We start from the raw sequence: 25,027 nt of genomic DNA, 5'->3' as shown, positions 1-25,027 counted from the left end.
AACCTCACTTAGTCATGTTTTATGTGAACATCGTTCTCTGTTATCTTATGTTCATTTATTCAGAGACGTTTCACTTTCAGCCAGGCTCTCATCACACTGACACACTTCACACATTCACACCTGGAAGCTGCCCAGTATGACCAGTGCGTCCTGCTGGTCTCTGAGCAGCTCCACTGGAGCACCTCGTGAGAGTTTGACAGACCAATAAGATGCTTCAGGTTCAGCTATTGATCACTTCAGTTCATCTGAACCATCACACACAAGTCATAGGAGTGCACGGAAAAAAAATAATTTTTAAATGAATTAAAAAATAAATGTGGAGGAATAAATAAAAGAATAAATAAGTAGTAGAACGTGTTGTAATATAAAGAGAGTTAAACAAAAGAGTAAATTAAAGTGGTAATAAAAAGACAAAATAAAAGAATAATTTTCATTTATTGTCACATTTATTTGGTCATTTATGTATGTATATAGTTATGTATATATTGTTAAAAATACAGTAATATTTTGGTATATATATATATGACATAATTTTTTCTGTTTCTATTTATTTATTTTTATCCCTCTATTTTTGTTTAGTCTTTTTCCTATTCCTTTTTGCCTTTTGCCTTCTCTGTATATTCTGTATTATTTCTCTCTATATTTCCACATTTTAATCAATTGATTAATTTATTTTTTATTTATTTCTCTCTCTTGTATATACTGTATGTGTGTGTATATACATACATACATACATACATATATATATATATATATATATATATATATATATATACACTGCTCAAAAAAATAAAGGGAACACTAAAATAACACATCCCAGATCTGAATGAATGAAAAATTCTTATTAAATACTTTGTTCTTTACATAGTTGAATGTGCTGTCAACAAAATCACACAAAAATTATCAATGGAAATCAAATTTATTAACCCATGGAGGTCTGGATTTGGAGTCACACTCAAAATTAAAGTGGTAAAACACACTACAGGCTGATCCAACTTTGATGTAATGTCCTTAAAACAAGTCAAAATGAGGCTCAGTAGTGTGTGTGGCCTCCACGTGCCTGTATGACCTCCCTACAATGCCTGGGCATGCTCCTGATGAGGTGGCGGATGGTCTCCTGAGGGATCTCCTCCCAGACCTGGACTAAAGCATCCGCCAACTCCTGGACAGTCTGTGGTGCAACGTGGCGTTGGTGGATGGAGCGAGACATGATGTCCCAGATGTGCTCAATTGGATTCAGGTCTGTGGAACGGGCGGGCCAGTCCATAGCATCAATGCCTTCGTCTTGCAGGAACTGCTGACACACTCCAGCCACATGAGGTCTAGCATTGTCTTGCATTAGGAGGAACCCAGGGCCAACCGCACCAGCATATGGTCTCACAATGGGTCTGAGGATCTCATCTCGGTACCTAATGGCAGTCAGGCTACCTCTGGCGAGCACATGGAGGGCTGTGCGGCCCCCCAAAGAAATGCCACCCCACACCATTACTGACCCACTGCCAAACCGGTCATGCTGGAGGATGTTGCAGGCAGCAGAACGTTCTCCGCGGCGTCTCCAGACTCTGTCACGTCTGTCACATGTGCTCAGTGTGAACCTGCTTTCATCTGTGAAGAGCACAGGGCGCCAGTGGCGAATTTGCCAATCTTGGTGTTCTCTGGCAAATGCCAAACGTCCTGCACAGTGTTGGGCTGTAAGCACAACACCCACCTGTGGACGTCGGGCCCTCATACCACCCTCATGGAGTCTGTTTCTGACCGTTTGAGCAGACACATGCACATTTGTGGCCTGCTGGAGGTCATTTTGCAGGGCTCTGGCAGTGCTCCTCCTGTTCCTCCTTGCACAAAGGCGGAGGTAGCGGTCCTGCTGCTGGGTTGTTGCCCTCCTACGGCCTCCTCCACGTCTCCTGATGTACTGGCCTGTCTCCTGGTAGCGCCTCCATGCTCTGGACACTACACTGACAGACACAGCAAACCTTCTTGCCACAGCTCGCATTGATGTGCCATCCTGGATGAGCTGCACCACCTGAGCCACTTGTGTGGGTTGTAGACTCCGTCTCATGTTACCACTAGAGTGAAAGCACCGCCAGCATTCAAAAGCGACCAAAACATCAGCCAGAAACCATAGGAACTGAGAAGTGGTCTGTGGTCACCACCTGCAGAACCACTCCTTTATTGGGGGTGTCTTGCTAATTGCCTATAATTTCCACCTGTTGTCTATTCCATTTGCACAACAGCATGTGAAATTGATTGTCAATCAGTGTTGCTTCTTAAGTGGACAGTTTGATTTCACAGAAGTGTGATTGACTTGGAGTTACATTGTGTTGTTTAAGTGTTCCCTTTATTTTTTTGAGCAGTGTATATATATACATATATATATATACATATGCACACACACATACAGTATATATCCACATTTATTATTTATTTATTTATTTACTCATTTAATATGTTATTTATTCCTCTTTGTATTTCTGCATTTATTTTTCTTGTTATTTTACAGATATTTTTCTTTTTTATGACACTCCTATGACTCCACAGTAATTAGACGTCCTCTAATAAATGATAAGGCTTCATTCTGTCTCTGTATAATGTGTGAATAAATATTGACACATAAAAATGTATTTCAAGTTCACGACAACAAAATGGCGATTTCTGATGTGTTGTTGCCATGGTTACCAACAGCTGGTAACGATATATTCGTTTGAGGTTTCCTATTATTTGGACCTGGTTTCACATGTTTTTATCAACATGTTTTTTGTCGGTCCAAATTTAAACTGCCGTGAATCATTGTTAGAAACATAAACTGTCACAGTTAATTGATTCATTCTGTCTTTTCTCTCTGATGAACTCATCAAAAATTGTCTGTGTGACATTTGATATTATAATTTTTTGAAATAGTTTTTGTCCTCTTGTCCTCTCTGATCAGATCGCCCTCTCAGTGTTTGCCGTGTACGTGCTGATCGACGAGCGAAACGTTCTGGATGCTCAGAAAATCTTTGTCTCTGTTGCTCTCATCAACATCCTGAAAACTCCTCTGAGTCAGCTTCCCTTCGCCATGAGCACCACCATGCAGGCAAGTCACAGCCAATCAGAAACCTCTGTTCTCTGGGTGTCTCTGTCAATGGAGTCAAGGTTTTTAAAGATTTATTCCAACAATACCTCCACAGTGAGTGAGTTTCTAATATGTCTAAAAATAACAGTGTTACACTTCAGTGTTTGTTCCATCGTCTCAGTGTGCTTTTGAACCCTATAAGATAGTACTTTAATATTTTAGCTTACTTAATATTTTTTGATCATTTATAGAAACTAGTCCATACCCGGAGATGTGTTATGTATAGAGGAATAAGAAATCAAAAACAGTGTATTAGAGGAGATGCAAAATCAGAGCACTGTAAATGCACTGTGTAATAAATATTAATGTAAGACAAACAATGCACACTGTATTTAGAAACATGCTTTATGGCAAAATACATGGAGCATAGTTTTGGCTGACGGCACGGAGACGCGCGGGCACACAGGTACACACATACACACGCAACACGGAGAAAGAATGAAACAAATGGTGCGAAGTGCACAGCGTAATGTTTAGTCTGTAATGTTTGTAGGCTAATGTCAGTAAAGTGAAAATACGTAACGGCTGGCTCGCGCACACAGACAGACGCACGTTCATTCAGTAAAATAATTACCTTAGTCTTCAGCAAGTGTTGGTGCTTGAAATTGCATGTCCCAGCCAAACTGTGGTCAGAGCGCAGGTGTTTTCCAAGTGGTTTCGATCCGCAAGTGTTGGAGATAAAGGTTTCCCAGCCAAACTGTGGTCCCAGCACACATGCACAGCTCGCGCTGCTAATGGTGCTCACATTATGAATGGGTAGTGGAAAAAAACGCGAATATAAACAGTAGGAATGTGGGAAAAATGCAAAAACGGCATCGTGGCTGTCTGCACATGACCAAGATGAAAACCTTTGTGCAAGTTCAGAGAAATAAGTCAAAGCAGTGAGGAAGAAAACGGATGATGACGGACGGAGGGACAGAGGTTTCTCCATTTAATAGTAGGATAGTAGGATATTTGGGAGAATATTATGATTGTGCTCATTAGTGAATGACATTGTTTCACATATTTGACTGGTTGCCTGTGTGAGGTTGTTACTTTTCTGTTTGGTAAAATGTCAGGTGACTGATTTGTGTTTAATGTGACTTTTTAAAAAATGTGATCAGGCCATCATCTCACTCAGACGTCTGGGAAACTTCCTTTGCCAAGATGAACTGAAGCCTGGTAACGTGGAGAGACTTCCCTACAGCACAGGTATGACATCACACACACACACACCTGATCAGCTTCACCTTTGTGTCCGCACTGAAACTGAAGCCTGTCTTCAGACTAATGGCGACTATGAAACAAATCTTGAAGGTTTGATGACAAGTTTTAATGTCTTTGAGAACCTGAAAGAATTGAAATGAAGGTTAGAGTCGTTAATTTCTCCTCTCGGCATCAGTAATGATTTATCTTATCTTATGAGGACTTCCGCTTTATTTGTGCTTGCTTTATTGTTTGCCCCTTACAGTTTATTTTTTCATCAATCTATAAAAAAGACATTCTAATGATCTACACGGGACAGTAATACCACAGCAGATTGGTGGAGCCATGTAGGAATATGTGATTTACCATGTGAAATACATAGAACCATGTGGAAAAGAGTGGAATGTTGTGTGCTAAGACGGACACGGTGTGGTGATCGAGGGAGGATCCTTCTCCTGGACCGATGACGGGCCGCCATGTCTGCAGAGGATCAACGTGAAGGTGAAGACGGGCTCCCTAGTGGCTGTGGTCGGCCATGTTGGCTCAGGGAAGTCATCTCTGCTGTCGGCCATGTTGGGAGAGATGGAGAGGAGGAGCGGCTTCGTCTCCATCAAGGTGACTATAGCTAGTAATACTAAACTTAAAGACATTGAAGGGCTGCATAGACAGGCTACTTACTAACTGAAGTGCTCACCTGACATGACCGACTGCTCATCAGGTGAACAAAGAGCCCCACTTCTTGTCTTTGATGCGTAATTTATTTCTCATTTTTAATTAATACTCTTTGAATTATTATTTTTTAAACTGTGAAGGTTTACTTTTATAAAAGTATCTCAGAAACTCCATAGGTTTTTTGTAATGTGTGTGATGTTGTGCAAAGGGGTGGAGCCAGGGAGAGAAACATTAATTAATTATTAATTATTAATAAGCAGATATATGTCCACACAAGGGGCGGCACGGTGGTGTGGTGGTTAGCACTCTCGCCTCACAGCAAGAGGGTTGCCGGTTCGATCCCGGGCATGGGAGCCCTTCTGTGTGGAGTTTGCATGTTCTCCCCGTGTCAGCGTGGGTTCTCTCCGGGCACTCCGGCTTCCTCCCACAGTCCAAAGACATGCAGACTGGGGACTAGGTTAATTGATAACTCTAAATTGTCCGAAGGTGTGAAGTTTGTCTCTATGTGTCAGCCCTGTGATAGTCTGGCGACCTGTCCAGGGTGTACCCTGCCTCTCACCCGATGTCAGCTGGGATAGGCTCCAGCCCCCCCGCGACCCTCAAGAGGATGAAGCGGTTAGAAGATGAATGAATGAATGTACGCACAACAAAAAAGCTGCTAATGAAGAATTTCACAGATGGAAAAAAGGCTTTATTACATTAGTTTAGTTTAGTTTATTTAGTTTATAAAAAGGACAGCGTGCATGTACATTAGTTGTTTACAAAACAAAAAGATGTTTGCACCAGATTTAGCTAAAGGCTAATTTCCATCTGTAGTCCTCTAACATAAAACATGAAACACAACAAAATACACAATCCACAATTCACACAAAAGGAGCACACGACATCAGATACAGACACATCATATACATATATATGAGTCTCATGTGACATGCCCATGTATGCCCCACTGCATGGCACATAATGCTATACGGCATATGATACCACACAATATGCACAGCATACCACACAGTATCATACATACATACATACGTACGTACACAGTCTAAAAGTAGGCTGTGTATGAAGTGGAAGAGGCAAATACTTCTGAAATTGTTGCTATATGACCAGAGAAAGCACAGAGAAAGGGCTGTAGGTAGAAATCCTACAACTACCACAATGCACTGCGCCACAGCAGACCAATAAACGCTCTCGCTGGTGGGTGACGTAATGCGAGCTTGACTGTGTAGACACAGGGAACGATATACTTTGTAATTCAGAAGTAGCTGGAACATAATGTTGACACTCAAACAGAATCTCCTCGTTAAAAGTGATAAAAGTTTCTGCTGTTTTATGAAGATTTATCTGCTGAATCTGTATGTTTTATAGCGGAATCCTCTCTCAGGGGCAGTAAAGGTTATTTTGACTGTGGTGTTGCAGGGTTCGGTGGCCTACGTCCCCCAGCAGGCCTGGATCCAGAACGCCTCTCTGAAGGACAACATTCTGTTTGGTGGAGAGAGGAAGGAGAGCTGGTACCATCGTGTGCTGGAGGCCTGCGCCTTGCTGCCGGACCTGGACATCCTGCCTGCTGGAGACAGCACAGAGATCGGGGAGAAGGTACAGGCACTGCCAGCACGCTGTTGCTCTGACTGTTAATTGTCTCCTGTTTGACTGTGTAGTGTTTACTTTTTGTTTACTGGTGATGCATTTACTGACTGCAGGGTCTGAACCTGTCTGGAGGTCAGAGGCAGAGGGTGAGTCTGGCTCGAGCAGTGTACAGGAAGTCAGATGTCTACCTGCTGGACGACCCGCTGTCGGCCGTTGATGCTCACGTGGGACAACATATCTTTGATCGAGTCATTGGACCCAGAGGACTCCTCAAAGACAAGGTGAGACCCTGCAGGTTCTCTGCAGACCTGTACCTGTATCTGCACTCTGACCAAACACTCTCCATGATCTCACCTTCCTCCGGTGGGTTGCCATGGACATAGTTGGTCCTTTGGTAAAGAGCAGCTGGGTGCACAAGTACATCTTGGTTGTGTGACTATGACTCCAGCTTTCTGGTGGCATATCCACTACACAGCTGCACCGCTCCAGCTGTTCTGCGTGCCTTAAACCAGCTTTTCTCCAGAGTGGAGATTCCTGACAAGATCCTCACTCATCATGGACTCTCTTTTACCTCCGGGCTGATGGAGCTTTTACACAAGCAGCGAGGCATCACTGTAATCCAGACAACTCCATAACATCCACAGACTGATAAACCTTACTGTAAACTGCTTTGGATAAAGGAGTTAAATAAGTGTAATGTGTGTGCTGATGTGTTTTTAGACCCGGGTGCTGGTAACTCACGGCCTCAACTTCCTGTCTAAAGCAGACCTGATCCTGGTAATGGAGGAGGGTCAGATCTCAGAGATGGGCTCCTACATGGAGCTGATGGACAGGAAAGGAACCTTCGCCAAATTCATCCACAGATTCAGTGGAAACCAGCGCAGAGAGAGCCCCACCCCCAGAGACAGGAGTAAGACTTTGGGCTTCATTCACCAACATATTTTTTTCATAAATTTGTCCTCAAGAAAAGTCCAAAGAAAAGTTTACATCAGATTCATGGCAGAATTGTTCACACCTGAGTTGTTATTATGATGAATCCCATTGTCCTTGTAAACTGAAGGTGATGTAAGTTGATCCTAATTAGCATAGGTAAACGCCCCTCAAATCATGGACATGAGAATACAGGGCCGTGTGCACACAGAGAGACTGAGGAAGAAAAGTTCAGAGAATTAATGCCCAAAGTCTAAAGAGGGTGGAGGACCAGACTCCAAACTAGGGCTGCCCCTGACTAAAAATGTTCCTAGTCGACCAATAGTTGGGCCATTAGTCAACTAGTCGCCCGCATGTTTCTGATATTAATGTATGTATATTTAATCTCCAAGTGCACATCACACACTGAGCGAGCCGCCTGTTAATGACGCTGTGGGCTAATGGGCATGTAGCTACTTCCATGTTTCAGATGATACGTCATGTTTGTAGTCGACCAATGAAGATGAGTCTACATATCACCTTGGGTTCGTCCTTCACCTTCTCAAAATGATCCCACACTTTGGACTTCCTACCCGACATGTTATTAACTAGCCTGTGGAATAACCGCAGGTACCAGCCCTGGAAATTAGAGGCTGTACACATGCCGCGTCTTTAACCGCCTGGAAAATGCGAGGTCGGGCGCTGAGTGCTGCTCTTGTAACTTTTTTGTGCCAGATTCCATGAGCGCAGTGGCAGGCTGCGTCTGAGGTTGCTAAGCAACCTTAACAAGCACCGTATCATAGACAATTTACTTGAAATCCTGAGTGCAGAGCTGATCCTCTCTGACTCCACTCGGACGCCGGCGTCCTCGCTCCCTCCCTCTTCTGATAATTGGTATCTCCCAGGCGCACTACGTCATCAAACCATGTGATGTTTGGTATCGCTGGATTCAGGAAGCTCTCGGCTTTTCAAAAATAAGATCGGTTTTCTTTTATTTATTATGTATTTCGTACCAGAGCAGCCTAAACACACGTAGTCCAAAATCGCGATGAGTCGTGACAAGTCATGTCATGCCGTTTTTCGACGGGAAAAGTTAAAGGATTACTTGCGATCTCATGCGGAGCTGCGAGTGGAGACTTAGATCTTTTATAAAAGGTGAGAGTCTCACTCCTACCACTATTTTTGGCTGAGATATACCGCCTAGAAAGTAGGATCACAACATTCACGTTTCATATGGCTTTATTTGGTGATATTTTATGGTGTTTCTGTCATAAACAACATCAGCTATCATAATCACACCTGATTTCAATAAGGTACAATGTTTTAAGCTGTCTGAGTGTTGTTTGATCACTGATAGTACTGTTGTGAAGCCAAGTGAGCGCTCTGTCATTTGGAGCTCTGCCTGGATCTTTTCATGGAAAAAACACTGTAGAATGGTCATACTTTGAGCAGTCTTCTTCAAATTTGACACAAATGTTCATTGATAGTGTGCCTACAGCCCCACAGTGTCATTTACCTGCTCAGATGAAGCCACAGACAGTTATTCATCCTGAAAATCTTTTTTTTTTTTTTTTTTAGGCAAAATCTTCAGCTTTATACTGACTTCAGAGGCCCAATACTCTGTCTCTGTATCACCTAGAGTGTTTCTAACACTTTCACAAGAAACCTCAGAGAGTTTGCTTGCTGGCAAGACCTCATGCATGCATGTAGTCAGAGCGGTTCAGAGGCTACAGTCATTTTAATTTGGGTATGTCATTTTAGGCGTTTTCGCTACAAAATGGGGGTGGAGTTCAAGAGGTTAAATTTGACACAAACATCCACTTGGACTGAAGAATAAACTGATGAGAATTTTGTGGTAAAAAGGTCAAGTGTCACTGTGACCTCACAAAATATGTTTTGTATTTCACACAAATATCTAACAGGATAAAATTATGAGGTGATGACATTTTATATCTAAAAGGTCAAAGGTCAGCTTCACTGTGACATCATTATGTTCTGAATAAAATACTTTTCTGCCCAATATTTAACGTCATATCTCAGGAACAGAAGTTGGGACATTTGGTGACACTGATCTTGAACCTGTGGATGTAGCAGAACGCAAACTGCAGTGTAATTTACAGTAATGTTGTGTTATTTTTGGTTTTGAACCGAAATTTTATTTGTGTGTATATTTCTGTGTGTGTGTGTGTGTGTGTGTGTGTGTGCATGATTGTGTATATTTGTGTGTTTGTAGGCAGCAGGAAGTCGGTGTCTCGCCTCAGTATGACGGATTTCTCCATCGATCTTTCTCAGGAGCAGCTGATCAGGTATAAAGACAAACCACACACAGAGCTGTGAACAAAGTATAAACACACCTTTAAATGTTTTTAGTAACAATGATAATACAGTCCTATATGTCATAAATAATACACACATTAATTACAGTGGAAAAACAAACACTTTAAAAATAATTGATGATCTGATTGGTTATGGATAAGATGGGAAAGTTTCACACGTCTCTGAGCTTTTTACTGAAAAACTTGACCGTCTGAAAGTTAAGCCTTAAAACTCTAAAAAGTCGTTCCTGTTCTGCTCGAAGCTTCTCTGATATTTTCTGATGAACTGACACACGCTGCAGTTACACTGTTGATTTATCCACTGCTGATTTGTTTGTGTTCCAGCTGTGATATGAGCAGTGCCAGCGTTCAGATGATGAAGGCTGTTGATCAGGACTTAGATGCTGAGGATGCTGGGAAGCTTACAGAGGTTGACAAGGCTCACACAGGGAGGGTGGGTCCTTCTTCTCATCAATATTAGTATGTTTGTGACAGTATTATTAACCACTAGAAAAGTGCACTGAGAACAGATGGCAGACTGGTCATGCGGCGGACGAAACAAAACCAGGTTGCAGTCATGGCAACCAGAGCACTGTGCAGTCGCAGCTGGTGGAACTGTCCCTCCAAGCTTAAAATGAGACCAAACTTTTCTTTGGATATCAGTTTATAAGCTACAAAAAAGGTTAAATTGTGGCCTGCTAGAGACAGTAAGGCTGCTTTATTTTATTTTATTTTATTTTTTTAACCAAGACAATTTCAGGAAAATGTGTCATGTGTTTTATTGACTGTGTAAAATGATGTTTAAATCGACCTGAAAAACTTCAGAACAGCACAACGTCTCCACCGTGACAACACAGTGTGTGAATAACAAAGGTCTTCTGTTCTCAGGTGAAGCTGCAGATGTACAGAGAGTACTTCAGGACTGTCGGCCTGACCGTCATCATGACCATCATCTTCCTCTGTGCCTTCCAACAGGCCGCTTCGTTGGCCTACAACTATTGGCTGAGCTTGTGGGCTGACGAACTGCCCGTCAACGGCACGCAAAGCGACCACGAGCTGAAACTGAGTGTGTTCGCAGCTCTGGGCTGCACTCAGGGTGGGTCAGAGGTCATATACATCTCATTAATGAGCAATACACACAGACAGACAGATGGGTAAGGTAAGTGAGTGGGATGACACTGTCCCCATCCACAGGCCACGTTGGCTCACTGAATGGTTTGATTGTAATGAACATAGTGTGAATCAAATGCTTTGGCCTTCGTAGTCACCAGATCTCAACGCTCTGTGATAAACTGTCCCATTAAAATCAGCTTGTGGTGTTTAGGGATGGCCATGTTTGGGACAACGCTTGCCATCGCTCTGGGTGGTATCGTAGCATCGCGTCATCTTCACGCTGACCTTCTCCACAGCGTCCTACACTCGCCAATGTCTTTCTTCGAGGTGACGCCCAGCGGAAACCTCCTGAACCGCTTCTCCAAAGAGATCGACGCAATCGACTGCATGATTCCTGACGGGCTGAAAATGATGCTGGGCTACCTGTTCAAGCTGCTGGAGGTCTGCATCATTTTGTTGTTGGCCACGCCCTTCACAGGGCTGGTGCTCCTCCCCCTCACCTGTGTCTACATCTTCATACAGGTAAAAGTTTCTTCTGAATGTCTCTGAGGTTGAGCTGCAGCATCTTGTCTTCATTAATGTCTGTGGTTCATGTCTTCAGAGTTTCTACGTGGCGTCATCATGTCAGCTGCGACGACTGGAGGCCGTTAGTCGCTCACCGATCTACAGCCACTTCAATGAGACAGTACAGGGTGCGAGCGTCATCCGTGCCTTTGGCGAACAGGGATGCTTCGTCCTACGGGCCAACCGTCGCATTGACACCAACCAGGAAGCTTACTTCCCTCGCTTTGTTGCCACCAGGTTCATTCAAAGGATTTAAATCACACTGGAATGGAAACATTTTTACATTTTTTTAAAAAAATTTTTATGTATTTTTGAATTTGTGCTGACGCTTCTTTAATTATTTCATGAGTTTGTAGATTTTACTTCATTTTAGTTGGTTAGATAGTTCATTCAGACCTCAAGGATTTCTTACCCTGGGCAAGATGCCCCAAAATTGGTTACTCTGCCCATTTATCTTTCCCAGCAGTGCGTTGGTTGCAATGTGAGCTTGGCGGTTTTTCCACAGGAAACAATATGGCGGCCAGCTGGTGACAAAAAAACTCAAATTACAGTGTGATGGTAAGACAAAATATGTTTCTGAAAACATTGGAGGCGAGAAATAAGAGAATCTTGATTCATATGTGATCAATGCTGCTTACCGTTTAATCTCCGTGTTTTCAGCCTCCGTTTTTACAATACAGGAAACAATATGGCGCCCACTTCTTGTACACAAATTCTCATATTACAGCCAAACAGTGCACTAAAATATGTTTGTGAGGACATTTGGATGAGAAATAGGCAATACAGTAACAGAATCTTGATTTATATTTAATCAGTTCTGCCCACTTTTACTGTTTGATCCGAGTTTGAGAGAGATGAGCCAGGAAATCTGGGCGCTGGTAAAATGGAGGGAAGTTTGTCAATCAGTTATACTACCCACATTGTTATGATACAAAGCTGGTTGAAAATTCGGCAAAGTATCCCTTTAAGGGAGCGGTTTCCCCCTACCAAGAATTCACTCATGTAATAATAATATTTAATGTTTGCTGATAATCTTATATTTAATTGGTTTTGTCAGATGGCTGGCGGTGAATCTGGAGTTTTTGGGGAATCTGTTGGTGTTGGCTGCAGCCATTCTGTCTGTGCGAGGTCGGGATGAACTCAGCCCAGGCATCGTGGGATTGGCAGTGTCACACTCTCTCCAGGTAAAAAAAAACTCTTGTAGAGAATGCATTGCCAAAGTAACTCTTACTATATAGAAGGAAATCAAGTTGTCAGAAACAAATGACCCCATCGTAGGTCGCTCAGAAATTTTGATGAGCATTGCTCAACAAAAAAAAAAAGAGATGTGTTATGTTTTTGAATTTATGCTTTGAGGAAAGGTTTCTAGTTTCTGCATGACAACTAGACGCTGTCCTTCAGCTGGGTTGTTTAGTTACATCATATCTTCCCAATCAGTATATATATCCCTCTGACACCTGTTGGATTTGTATTTATATTTGTGCTACTTAGCATCCTTTTGCATTTCGATAATGGAGGATTTGATCAAATCAGCAAGTTAATTGAATTTGCTGGTCTCTGCAGAGTCAAACAGGAACCTCTCCTACCACGTCACCTGAGAGACAAACACATTAAAGAAATAAATCTTAAGATGAACACTGGTGTTTGTGTTTGTGTGTTTGCAGGTGACTGGAATCCTGAGCTGGATTGTTCGATCCTGGACTGATGTGGAGAACAACATTGTGTCGGTGGAGAGAGTCAAAGAGTACGGCAACACACTCAAAGAGGTCTGTGCTGAACGTGGAAACTGTAATTTGTGGCTAAGTGTCCAACATGTCTCACAGCATGTTTATAGAAACTGTTTCTGTGTTTCTGTTGTTCTCTGTTTTTAGTTTGAATTTTTATGCCTCCACACTGGCGATAGCCACGGCCGGAGGCATTATGTTTTCATGTTGTCTGTCCCATTGGTGTGGACGTGATATCTCAGTAACGTTGTAAGGGCATTTCTTTAAATTTGGCACAAAATTTTACTTGGACTCAACAATGATCTGATAAGAATTTGGTGGTCAAAGGTCAAGGTCACTTTGAGTTCTCGTCTGTCTCATTCTCATGAACGCGATTTCTTAATAACGCCTTAAAGGAATTTCTTTAAATTGGGCACAGACGTCCACTTGTGTGCAAGGATAATCTGATTCAAATATGGTGGTCAAAGGTCACTGTGAACATACCTGAAGCGTTCATATGCTGATTATGACAAAACTTCACAGAAATGTCTGATGAACTGATGATATTTTATATCCAAAAGGACAAGGTCAGCTTCACTGTGACATCAAACTGTTTTTCTGGCTATTGCTAAACTTCATATCTCAGGAACAGAAGAAGAGACATTCGGTCAGATACTGAGTGGGCGACTCTCATCTTGGGAGTCCACCTTGAAACTGTGCTGATTGCATAGATCTTGTATAGATCTAGATGTTTGTGAAGCATCCATGTTATAGAATTTGTAGCTTCTTTGCTGCAACTTCCATATTTGAAGCACTGTCAACTGTCATGGCAGCATACTAGTCTGGACAGACATGGATGTAAAGTATAACTGCAACTTGACAAGGAAGTATACAAACACAAGGTGTCAGTCCTAGTTCGACCATGGAACTGTGGGTATTGATCATCCAGCCCTCCTGACCTGATGTGTCTTCCCAGGCAGCGTGGACCCTCGAGGACAGTTTGCTGCCAGCCTCCTGGCCAACCACTGGAAACATCCAGTTTGAAGACTATGGACTGCAGTACCGTAAAGGTTTGGACTGGGCTTTAAACGACATCTCCATCAACATCCAGGACAAAGAAAAGGTCAGCAATGATCAGAGTCAGAAAAACGTTATTATCCATTACAAGGCAACGGAAATGTTTCAGGAAGAAACACACAGTCTAGAAGTCCAAATCAAAATGTAATACTTTTCCTCTTGTCAGTCATAAGATTTTGACCTGAGTATGACTTAATGATGATATAATGAATCAATTCATCGCCTGAATAGTAATTGAATAACAAATTTAATTTGCAGGTGGGGATTGTTGGAAGGACAGGAGCTGGGAAGTCGTCTCTGGCTTTGGGAATCTTCCGGATTCTGGAAGCAGCAAAGGGACAAATCTTTATTGATGGGATCAACATTGCTCAGATTGGCCTTCATGATCTCCGCTCCAGAATCACCATCATTCCTCAGGTCAGTACTGCAAATACTGCATTACAGCATCTCGTTCTCATTCCCATATCCCAAAAAAGTCATGGGATGGTATGGCATGAGATAAAACTCATTCTGTAGTATGTCATAGAACCAGTATGGTATATAGCATAGTATGACTTCCAAAATGTCATAAAAACATCACAGTATAGTACGTCGTTCAAAATTTCGTAAAAATTTCATAGTATAGTATGGCGTCCAAAAGTGCATAAAAAAAATTCATAAAAACGTCACAGTATAGTACGTTGTTCAAAATTTCGTAAAAATTTCATAGTATAGTATGGCGTCCAAAAGTGCATAAAAAAAATTCATAAAAACTTCACAGTATAGTACGTTGTTCAAAATTTCATAGTATAGTATGTTGTCCAAAATTTCATGAAAATTTCATAGTATAGTATGGCGTCCAAAAGTGCATAAAAATGTCATAGTATAGTATGGCGTCCAAAATTTCATAAAAACGCCATAGTATAGTATGGCCTCTGAAATTTCATAAAAACATCATAGTATAGCATGGCGTCCAAAATTTCATAAAAACACCATAGTGTAGTATGGCGTCCAAAAGTACATAAAAGTGTCATAGTATAGTATGGCGTCCAAAATTTCATAAAAACACCATAGTGTAGTATGGCGTCCAAAAGTACATAAAAGTGTCATAGTATAGTATGGCGTCCAAAAGTGCATAAAAATTTCATAGTATAGCCTCCAAAATTTCAGAAAAACGCCATAGTATAGTATGGCGTCCAAAAGTGCATAAAGACGTCATAGTATAGTATGGTGTCCAAAAGTACATAAAAGTGTCATAGTATAGTATGGCGTCCAAAATTTCATAAAAACGTCATAGTATAGTATGGCCTCTGAAATTTCATAAAAACGTCATAGTATAGCATGGCGTCCAAAAGTGCATAAAGACGTCATAGTATAGTATGGCGTCCAAAAGTACATAAAAGTGTCATAGTATAGTATGGCGTCCAAAATTTCATAAAAACGTCATAGTATAGTATGGTGTCCAAAAGTACATAAAAGTGTCATAGTATAGTATGGCGTCCAAAATTTCATAAAAACGTCATAGTATAGTATGGCCTCTGAAATTTCATAAAAACGTCATAGTATAGCATGGCGTCCAAAAGTACATAAAAGTGTCATAGTATAGTATGGCGTCCAAAATTTCATAAAAACGTCATAGTATAGTATGGTGTCCAAAAGTACATAAAAGTGTCATAGTATAGTATGGCGTCCAAAATTTCATAAAAACGTCATAGTATAGTATGGCCTCTGAAATTTCATAAAAACGTCTTACTATAGTATGGCGTCCAAAATTTCAGAAAAACGCCATAGTATAGTATGTCGTCCAAAAGTGCATAAAAACATCATAGTATAGCCTCCAAAATTTCATAAAAACGTCTTATTATAGTATGGCCTCTAAAATTTTATAAAAACGTAATAGTATAGTATGGCGTCCAAAAGTGCATAAAAACGTCATAGTATAGTACGTTGTCCAAAATTTCATAAAAATTTCATAGTATAGTATGGCGTCCAAAATTTCATATAAACGCCATAGTATAGTATGACGTCCAAAAGTGCATAAAAACGTCGTAGTATAGTATGGCGTCAAAAATTTCATAAAAACGTCATAGTATAGTATGGCCTCTAAAATTTCATAAAAACGTCATAGTATAGCATGTCATCCAAAATTTCAGAAAAACGCCATAGTGTAGTATGGCGTCCAAAAGTGCATAAAAACCTCATAGTATAGTATGGCGTCCAAAATTTCATAAAAACGTCATAGTATAGTATGGCCTGTAAAATTTTATAAAAACGTCATAGTATAGTATGGCGTCCAAAAGTGCATAAAAACATCATAGTATAGTATGGCCTCCAAAATTTCATAAAAACGTCTTATTATAGTATGGCCTGTAAAATTTTATAAAAACGTAATAGTATAGTATGGCGTCCAAAGGTGCATAAAAACCTCATAGTATAGTATGGCGTCCAAAAGTGCATAAAAATGTCTTGTATAGTATGGCCTGTAAAATTTTATAAAAACGTAATAGTATAGTATGGTGTCCAAAAGTGCATAAAAGTGTCATAGTATAGTATGGTGTCCAAAATTTCATAAAAACGTCTTATTATAGTATGGCCTCTAAAATTTTATAAAAACGTAATAGTATAGTATGGCGTCCAAAAGTGCATAAAAACGTCATAGTATAGTACGTTGTCCAAAATTTCATAAAAATGTCATAGTATAGTATGGCGTCCAAAATTTCATAAAAACGCCATAGTATAGGATGACGTCCAAAAGTGCATAAAAATGTCATAATATAGCCTCCAAAATTTCAGAAAAACGCCATAGTGTAGTATGGCGTCCAAAAGTGCATAAAAGTGTCATAGTAAAACGTCATAATATAGTATGGCGTCCAAAAGTGCATAAAAATCTCATAGTAAAACGTCATAATATAGTATGGCCTCATAGTAAAACTTCATAGTATAGTATGGCCTCTAAAATTTCATAAAAACGTCCTAGTATAGTATGATGTCCAAAAGTGCATAAAAACGTCGTAGTATAGTACGGCGTCGAAAATTTCATAAAAACGTCATAGTATAGTATGGCGTCCAAAATTTCATAAAAACATCATAGTATAGTATGGCCTCTGAAATTTCATAAAAACGTCATAGTATAGTATGGCGTCCAAAATTTCATAAAAACATCATAGTATAGTATGGCCTCTGAAATTTCATAAAAACATCATAGTATAGTATGGCCTCTGAAATTTCATAAAAACGTCATAGTATAGCATGGCGTCCAAAATTTCAGAAAAACGCCATAGTATAGCCTCCAAAATTTCAGAAAAACGCCATAGTGTAGTATGGTGTCCAAAAGTGCATTAAAGTGTCATAGTATAGTATGGCGTCCAAAAGTGCATTAAAGTGTCATAGTATAGTATGGCATCCAAAAGTGCATAAAAACATCATAGTATAGTATGGCGTCCAAAATTTCATGAAAACGTCTTATTATAGTATGGCCTGTAAAATTTTATAAAAACGTCATAGTATAGTATGGCGTCCAAAATTGAAAAAAAAAAAATGTCATAGTATAGTATGGCCTCCAAAAGTGCATAAAAACGTCATAGTATAGTATGGCCTCCAAAATTTCATAAAAATGTCTTATTAAAGTATGGCCTCCAAAACTTCATGAAAATGTCACAGTATAGTATGTCATTAATAATGTTCATGGTGACCTCTGGTCTTCTTCTTCAGGACCCTGTGCTGTTTTCTGGCTCTCTGAGGATGAACCTTGATCCCTTTAATAACTGTTCAGAGGAGGATCTGTGGAAAGCTCTGGAACTGGCTCATCTCAGCAGTTTTGTGTCTGCACTGCCACAAAAACTGGACTATCAGTGCTGTGAAGGAGGAGAGAACCTCAGGTAGGTCCACCTGAAACTAGTCTGGACGTGGTTTACCATGAAGCCAGCTGGACAGTCAGGCTTTCTCTGTGTTAGCTGGCTCAACAAAACCTAAACTCCAGTCAGAGATGTGCTTAATTTTTTACACATGAATGACAACTTATTTCACCTGCAGATTGTTGTGTTTACAGACATCTTCAAAATAACAGTGACACATTTGTGCAGTTAGTTTTATCATTTTATTTATTTACATTGGTGACAGCAGCAGATTTGTTGTCAAGAGCGACGTCTTTGTCTTCAGTCTGGGTCAGAGGCAGCTGCTGTGTTTGGCCAGAGCTCTCCTGAGGAAGACCAGGATCCTGGTTTTGGATGAGGCAACAGCAGCTGTGGACCTCAAGACAGACCAGCTGATCCAGTCCACCATTCGTACTCAGTTTGATGATTGTACAGTCCTAACCATCGCACACCGCCTCAACACCATCATGGACTACACTAGGTACACTAGGTTGATTATAGGTCATTGCTTTAGAGTGAGACAGGGAAGTTGTTTATTATTGACAACAATAACTGGATACGTCACAGTACTTAATTATATTTATTGACTCATGGTCCTGTCTGTTTCCTCAGGGTGATTGTGATGGAGCGAGGCTCCATTGTAGAGATGGACTCCCCCTCTCAGCTCCTCCGCCTGCAGGGTCACTTTTATCAGATGTGTCTTGAAGCTGGTTTGGTCTAACGTACGTCTATTGTTTATTTATAAACAAACTATTTGATGTTGGAGTGAGGTACAGATCTCTCAGACACCTTTAAACAACAGTGACAATGTTTTATTATCAAGCTGCCAGAAACATGAACTTGTGTTTACACTGAGCATGTGCAGTTAGTCATGTGACTGCTTTACCAGCTACAAGCTAACAGGCTAACAGTGTTTTCTGAAAGTAAGACTCAGTCATTTAGTAAAACATCAAAACTCAAGGCAAATATTCATCTGATTCTATCATCATGATGACATCAGCAGGTGGGCGGGTCCACCTGATCCCTGATTTGATTAGTTTTTGTGATCTGATGAAAGTGTTTGTGTTTTTAGGATCCTTTAGTGCTTCTGATCATCGCCTCCATGATCTTCCACTGATCTGGGGTCACCTGAGACACAAACACATTATTTATTATTTTCATCTCTAACACTTTAAATGTAAATCATGACCATGTCAAAAATAAAGTCTGAATCATCATCAACATACACCCTTCATATATCTGTGTGTTCTTTGATCTAAATATTCCAAACTACTAACTGAAATAAAGGAGTGGACACATGTTGGTTTGTATGACTGAGTTATTAATTATTATTGTTCACTCACCCTGCGCAGCTCGTTGAACTCTCCGGCCATTGACACGTATTCTCCTCCATCAAACCGAATCACCTGGAAACAAACAAGGTTATAAAACTTAAACATTTAACATTGGTCAAAACTCTAGCATGGTGTCCAGAACTGCCTAAAAACATCATAGTATAGTATGGTGTCCAAAATCTCAGAAAAACGTCATAGTATGTAGTAGGCCGTCCAAAACGGCATAAAAACGTCATATATAAACCAGTCTTCATGATGGCAAAATCTATGAAAATAAATGCAGATCAAAAAATCAGTACAGTTCATTTTTAATGTCTAAATAACTTTTGTTGACAAAAGTCCAAAAGTACATAAAAACGTCATAGTATAGTATGGCGTCCAAAAGTGCATAAAAACGTCATAGTACAGTATGGCGTCCAAAAGTGCATAAAAACGTCATAATACAGTATGGCGTCCAAAAGTACGTAAAAGTGTCACAGTATAGTATGGCGTCCAAAAGTGCAAAAAAACGTCATAGTATAGTATGGCGTCCAAAAGTGCAAAAAAACGTCATAGTATAGTATGGCGTCCAAAAGTTCATAAAAACGTCATAATACAGTCTGGCGTCCAAAAGTGCAAAAAAACGTCATAGTATAGTATGGCGTCCAAAAGTGCATAAAAACGTCATAATACAGTATGGCGTCCAAAAGTGCATAAAAACGTCATAGTATAGTATGGCGTCCAAAAGTGCATAAAAACGTCATAGTATAGTATGGCGTCCAAAAGTGCATAAAAACGTCATAATACAGTATGGCGTCCAAAAGTGCATAAAATGGTCATAGTATAGTATGGCGTCCAGAACTGTAAAACCTCTAATCTAAGATCAATCTCAACTCTGGTCTAAACTCTGATCCAGGATCAGTCAGACTCACAGCTCCAGACATCCAGGTAGCGTAGTCACTGCTCATGTACGCTGCCAGGTTTGCGATCTCTGCTGGTGTTCCGAGTCGACCTGTTGGGATCCGACCAATCATCGCCTTCTCGAAGGCTCCGGTTGGGTCCAGACGGCTGAACGCCCCCTAAACACAACAAACCACAGGTAAACAACAACAGACAACTGTAGATAAACAAACTTCATCAGCTGTGGTCACATGGGCAGTACCTTCGTTCTGATTGGTCCAGGCTGGATTATGTTGAACCTGTGGCCATAGCGCCCCCACTCTGCTGCCAGGGACCTGACACACACAACATTAGTGTTACCATGGCAACAATCATAATGACGTCATGATAAAGCAGTGAGTGTGAGTTCAGCTGTGTTGAGCTGAGAGGTTAAAGGCCACACTGACTTGTAGAGCGCCTCGACTCCAGCCTTCGCCGACGCACTCGGAACCACGAAACCTGAACCAGACTCAGCGTAGATGGTGGTGATGGCGAGGAAGGACGCACCTGAACAACAACAATAAATACAAACAACAAGAACAGTGGAGCTGAATAGCACAAACAGTAAACAATGTACAATCAACATAAACAATAAAATCACAATAACAACACAAAACAAATAAACAACAAAATCAGACTTTAAATTACTTCTGATCTTTCAGTGACCTCTGACCTTTCTGACTCTGGATCAGTCTCTCAGTGACCTCTGACCTTTCTGACTGGATCAGTTTCTTTGTGACCTCTGACCTTTCTGACTGGATCAGTCTCTTAGTGACCTCTGACCTTTCTGACTGGATCAGTCTCTTAGTGACCTCTGACCTTTCTGACTGGATCAGTCTCTTAGTGACCTGTGACCTCTGACCTTTCTGACTGGATCAGTCTCTTAGTGACCTCTGACCTTTCTGACTGGATCAGTCTCTTAGTGACCTCTGACCTTTCTGACTGGATCAGTCTCTTAGTGACCTCTGACCTTTCTGACTGGATCAGTCTCTCAGTGACCTCTGACCTTTCTGACTCTGGCTCAGTCTCTTAGTGACCTCTGACCTTTCTGACTGGATCAGTCTCTTAGTGACCTCTGACCTTTCTGACTGGATCAGTCTCTAAGTGACCTCTGACCTTTCTGACTGGATCAGTCTCTAAGTGACCTCTGACCTTTCTGACTGGATCAGTCTCTAAGTGACCTCTGACCTTTCTGACTGGATCAGTCTCTTAGTGACCTCTGACCTTTCTGACTCTGGATCAGCCTCTTGCCCAGCTCTAGGGTAACGAAGGCCGTCCCATTCAGGACGATGTCAGTGATGCTCTTCCAGCCATTTGTTGACAAACGTTCTGACGGACAGACGAAGTTTCCTGCGGCGTTGTTGATGATCACCTGGACCAATCAAGACACACGAGCACTGTCGTCATCAGCAGGTCAGGGTGAGGGTTGGGAACACATCATGTCAGTGATGGTCCTAACAAACGTGTGTGTGTGTGCTCTTACATCAGGAAGTCCTGTCAGAGTTTCTATCTGGTCGACACAGTGAGAGACGGCCTTTGGATCTTTGACATCACACTGAACCGCATGGACCTGAGACAGAGACAGAGGGGGGACCAGCTCAGACCAGGAGCCTCAGTGATTTATAAAACTGTACATACATAAATTAAAATGCTGTTTTCTAATGTGTGCTGGTTGGTTCTGGTTCTGGTTCTGGTTTGTCACCTTGTTTCCAGTCTGGCTGCTGATCTCCTCGGCTGTTTGCTGCAGGACGTCCAACTTCCTGAACAAATAACACAAACACAACCTCAGATTCATGAATCATATTTTAAACTATTTTATAAAGTTTATTAAAAGCTCAAAAGTCCATTTTTATCTGATGTTTTCTAGAATTACAAACGTCATCGGTCCATCACATGTATACATACTGATATATATATATTAACAGTCAGCAGTGGAGGATGACCTCTGACCTGCTGGCGATGACACACTGAGCTCCCAGCTGTGACAGGGTGGTGGTCATGGCTCGGCCTAGTCCCGTCCCCCCTCCTGTGATGAACGCCACTTTGTTTTTGAAGCTTCCAGCCGGCAGCATGGCGCCTTCAACCGGCGGGAAGAAGCTCGACTGAGGAGGAGCAGAACCGGACTGCTGAGGAAGAACCGCTGAGCTGTGGAACCATGACTGAAACAACACAGTGTTTGTGAGAGAACAGAAGATACGTGTGTGTGTGTGTGTGTGTGTGTGTGTGTGTGTGTGTGTGTGTGTGTGTGAAGTTCTATGTATTTACTGTGTAATTTAATTTTTTTATTGCACTTGGACTAAAAATGAGAATCGAGAACTGGTTCCATTTCAGACCCAGTTATAAATTGTCCGGTCCATCAGAACCGTATCCCTCCAAGCTAAACACTTCCTTTTATTTAACGTCTGCATGTTTTTCTGACAAACGTGTATTACATAACGATGATGCCAAAAACAAAAAACAAACTAAATCAGATCAGAAGTTCTGACATACTATACAATGACTTTTTTGAAATAATAAAAGAAAATTCTAAATATAACTTTTTATTTTTTTATGTCATACTACAATATGACTATTTTTTTTAAATTATCACGTACTACACTAAGACTTTTTGTAAATTATGACATACTATGAATTTTTTAAGAAAAAAATGAGATACTACACTATGACTTTTTAAAATATTTTTCATGACATACTACACTATATTTTTTTTAATTTATCACATACTACACTATAACTTTATTTTTAATGACATACTATACAATGACTTTTGAAATAAATTATTTTAAATATCTAAATATAACTATTTTTTTATGTCATACTACACTATGACTTTTTATTTTTTTTGACGTACGATATGATGACTTTTTTAAATAAATTATTCTTTTTTAATTTCTAACTATAACTTTATTTTTTTGTCATACTACACTATGACTTTTTAAAATATTTTTCATGACATACTACACTATATTTTTTTTAAATTTATCACATACTATACTATAAACTTTATTTTTAATGACATACTATACAATGACTTTTGAAATAAATTATTTTAGACTTCTAAATATAACTATTTTTATGTCATGCTACACTATGACTTTTTATTTTTTATGACATTCTATAAGATGACTTTTTTAAAGTAAATTAATCTTTTTTAATTTCTAAATATAACTTTATTTTTTATGTCATACTACACTATGACTTCTTAAAGTATTTTTCATGACATACTATACTATATTTTTTTAATTTATCACATACTACACTATGACTTTTTATTTTTTATGACATACTATACAATGACTTTTTTGAAATAAAAAATTCTAAATATAACTTTTTTTATGTCATACTACACTATGACTATTTTTTTTTTTAAATTATCACGTACTACACTAAGACTTTTTGTAAATTATGACACTATGAATTTTTTAAGAAAAAAATGAGTTACTACACTATGACTTTTTAAAATATTTTTTGACATACTATACAATGACTTTTTTAAATAAATTAATCTTTTTTTAATTTCTAAATATAACTTTATTTTTTATGTCATACTACACTATGACTTTTTTTTAAATTATGATACACTATACGCCCACTTCTTTATTTCTTTTTATTAGAAGAGGAACAACTAACAAGAATTAGACATTTAAGTTCTGTCTTTCAACAAATATTACTTATAATAATACAAATATCACTTATGCATGTACAGTATTTAATTATCTAAGTTTGTACGGTACAAAGATCGTTGCTGTTGTTCAGCATTGTTGACTTTTTGTTGTGTATTTGTTTTGGGGGATGTGAAGCTCTTGGATTATCTGCTCATCAGCACCTGGGGCTGTATTCACAAACATGCACATGGGAGAAATTCTCCCAGTCAGAAAGTCTTTTCTGACAGAAATCCATTCATGACTTTGTTCTTGACCTTGACCAACAGATCCCTCTCTGAGAGAAAACCCTAAAGGAATATTTCTCTAAACTACCACTTAGTCAATTATTGAAGCTGATTGTGACGGAGAGGCTCATGCTGGTGTTACAGCCCCACCTGATGTTCAGATCACTGAACAGCTGCAGCTGCAGCCAGAACCAGGCTCCACTTTACCTTCGTGATATTCTACATTTTTCATCAACAGATTTTTAAACACAAAAACAAGTGATACACGAGAAGAGAAAATATTTCACTGCACTGTCAGAGACACTGACAGCTGATTACTGAATGTTTGTTGTTATGCAGCTTCCCTCTGACGTCACAGTTTGCCGTTTTAAAAACTTTGATTTGTCTTACATATATAAATCTAAATACTAAATACAAAAAAGTTTTCTCACCCTGTGAGCCGCAGTCCTCACTGATCTGAGAAGTTCTCCGCTCCTCCAAAACACAGCTGCCGCCATGTTGTTCAACATCTGATGACCCTTTACCCGGATTATACCAACACGGAGACACAGGGGGGAGAGAGTGGAAAAAATGTGACTTTTCTTCATGCTTTTCTTATGACATCAAATCAAGAACACCTGTGCTTGGTCATGCAAGTGCTCATGGGAAATGCAGTTCACAGCTGTAGTTTTTCTTTTTTTTTTAAAGATTTTTTTTGGGCATTTTTTTGCCTTTAATGGACAGGACAGTTAAGTGTGAAAGGGAGAGAGGGAGAGAGAGAGAGAGAGAGAGAGAGAGAGGATGACATGCAGCAAAGGG

At 40.1% G+C, this 25,027-nt stretch overlaps 2 protein-coding genes across 2 annotated transcripts in view; one reads left to right on the top strand and one right to left on the bottom strand.

Moving 5' to 3' along the window:
* LOC125892951 (multidrug resistance-associated protein 1-like) overlaps window positions 1-18,832 on the top strand; it is a 33,180-nt gene extending 14,348 nt beyond the window's left edge. Inside the window, exons 13-30 of the mRNA XM_049583320.1 lie at window positions 2,927-3,073; window positions 4,216-4,303; window positions 4,716-4,912; window positions 6,389-6,565; window positions 6,670-6,837; window positions 7,277-7,466; window positions 9,699-9,771; window positions 10,126-10,234; window positions 10,669-10,876; window positions 11,105-11,415; window positions 11,495-11,694; window positions 12,515-12,641; window positions 13,122-13,223; window positions 14,137-14,283; window positions 14,496-14,654; window positions 17,928-18,094; window positions 18,375-18,569; window positions 18,701-18,832. Coding sequence (XP_049439277.1) covers window positions 2,927-3,073; window positions 4,216-4,303; window positions 4,716-4,912; window positions 6,389-6,565; window positions 6,670-6,837; window positions 7,277-7,466; window positions 9,699-9,771; window positions 10,126-10,234; window positions 10,669-10,876; window positions 11,105-11,415; window positions 11,495-11,694; window positions 12,515-12,641; window positions 13,122-13,223; window positions 14,137-14,283; window positions 14,496-14,654; window positions 17,928-18,094; window positions 18,375-18,569; window positions 18,701-18,809 — 2,874 coding nt within the window. The 3' untranslated portion in view covers window positions 18,810-18,832. The remainder of the gene's footprint in view (window positions 1-2,926; window positions 3,074-4,215; window positions 4,304-4,715; window positions 4,913-6,388; window positions 6,566-6,669; window positions 6,838-7,276; window positions 7,467-9,698; window positions 9,772-10,125; window positions 10,235-10,668; window positions 10,877-11,104; window positions 11,416-11,494; window positions 11,695-12,514; window positions 12,642-13,121; window positions 13,224-14,136; window positions 14,284-14,495; window positions 14,655-17,927; window positions 18,095-18,374; window positions 18,570-18,700) is intronic.
* A 46-nt stretch (window positions 18,833-18,878) lies between these two features.
* decr1 (2,4-dienoyl CoA reductase 1, mitochondrial) lies at window positions 18,879-24,795 on the bottom strand. The gene is made up of 10 exons (XM_049583345.1): window positions 24,661-24,795; window positions 22,291-22,499; window positions 22,043-22,100; window positions 21,824-21,910; window positions 21,565-21,712; window positions 20,748-20,847; window positions 20,564-20,636; window positions 20,334-20,480; window positions 19,432-19,494; window positions 18,879-19,216 (listed from the first exon to the last, which is right to left on the bottom strand). Exons 1-10 carry the CDS (start codon window positions 24,736-24,738, stop codon window positions 19,157-19,159), a joined length of 1,023 nt encoding a protein of 340 aa, XP_049439302.1. The 5' UTR covers window positions 24,739-24,795; the 3' UTR covers window positions 18,879-19,156.
* Between the last annotated feature and the right edge of the window lie 232 nt (window positions 24,796-25,027).

This window comes from Epinephelus fuscoguttatus, linkage group LG8 (assembly GCF_011397635.1).
Source record: "Epinephelus fuscoguttatus linkage group LG8, E.fuscoguttatus.final_Chr_v1".
Lineage (NCBI taxonomy): Eukaryota > Metazoa > Chordata > Actinopteri > Perciformes > Serranidae > Epinephelus > Epinephelus fuscoguttatus.
The sequence above is the reverse complement of the archived record's forward strand: the minus strand, read 5'-3'. Positions and strand labels throughout refer to the sequence as shown.

What these genes read in the sequence shown, in the direction of transcription:
- decr1 (XM_049583345.1), bottom strand. Translation starts at nt 24,738, where the DNA reads ATGTTGAACAACATGGCGGCAGCTGTGTTTTGGAGGAGCGGAGAACTT. An exon ending in CAGTGTGTCATCGCCAGCAG is followed by an intron (nt 22,101 to 22,290) that starts GTCAGAGGTCAT and finishes TTATTTGTTCAG; the next exon opens with GAAGTTGGACGTCCTGCAGC. An exon ending in AGTTCAACGAGCTGCGCAGG is followed by an intron (nt 19,217 to 19,431) that starts GTGAGTGAACAA and finishes TTTGTGTCTCAG; the next exon opens with GTGACCCCAGATCAGTGGAA.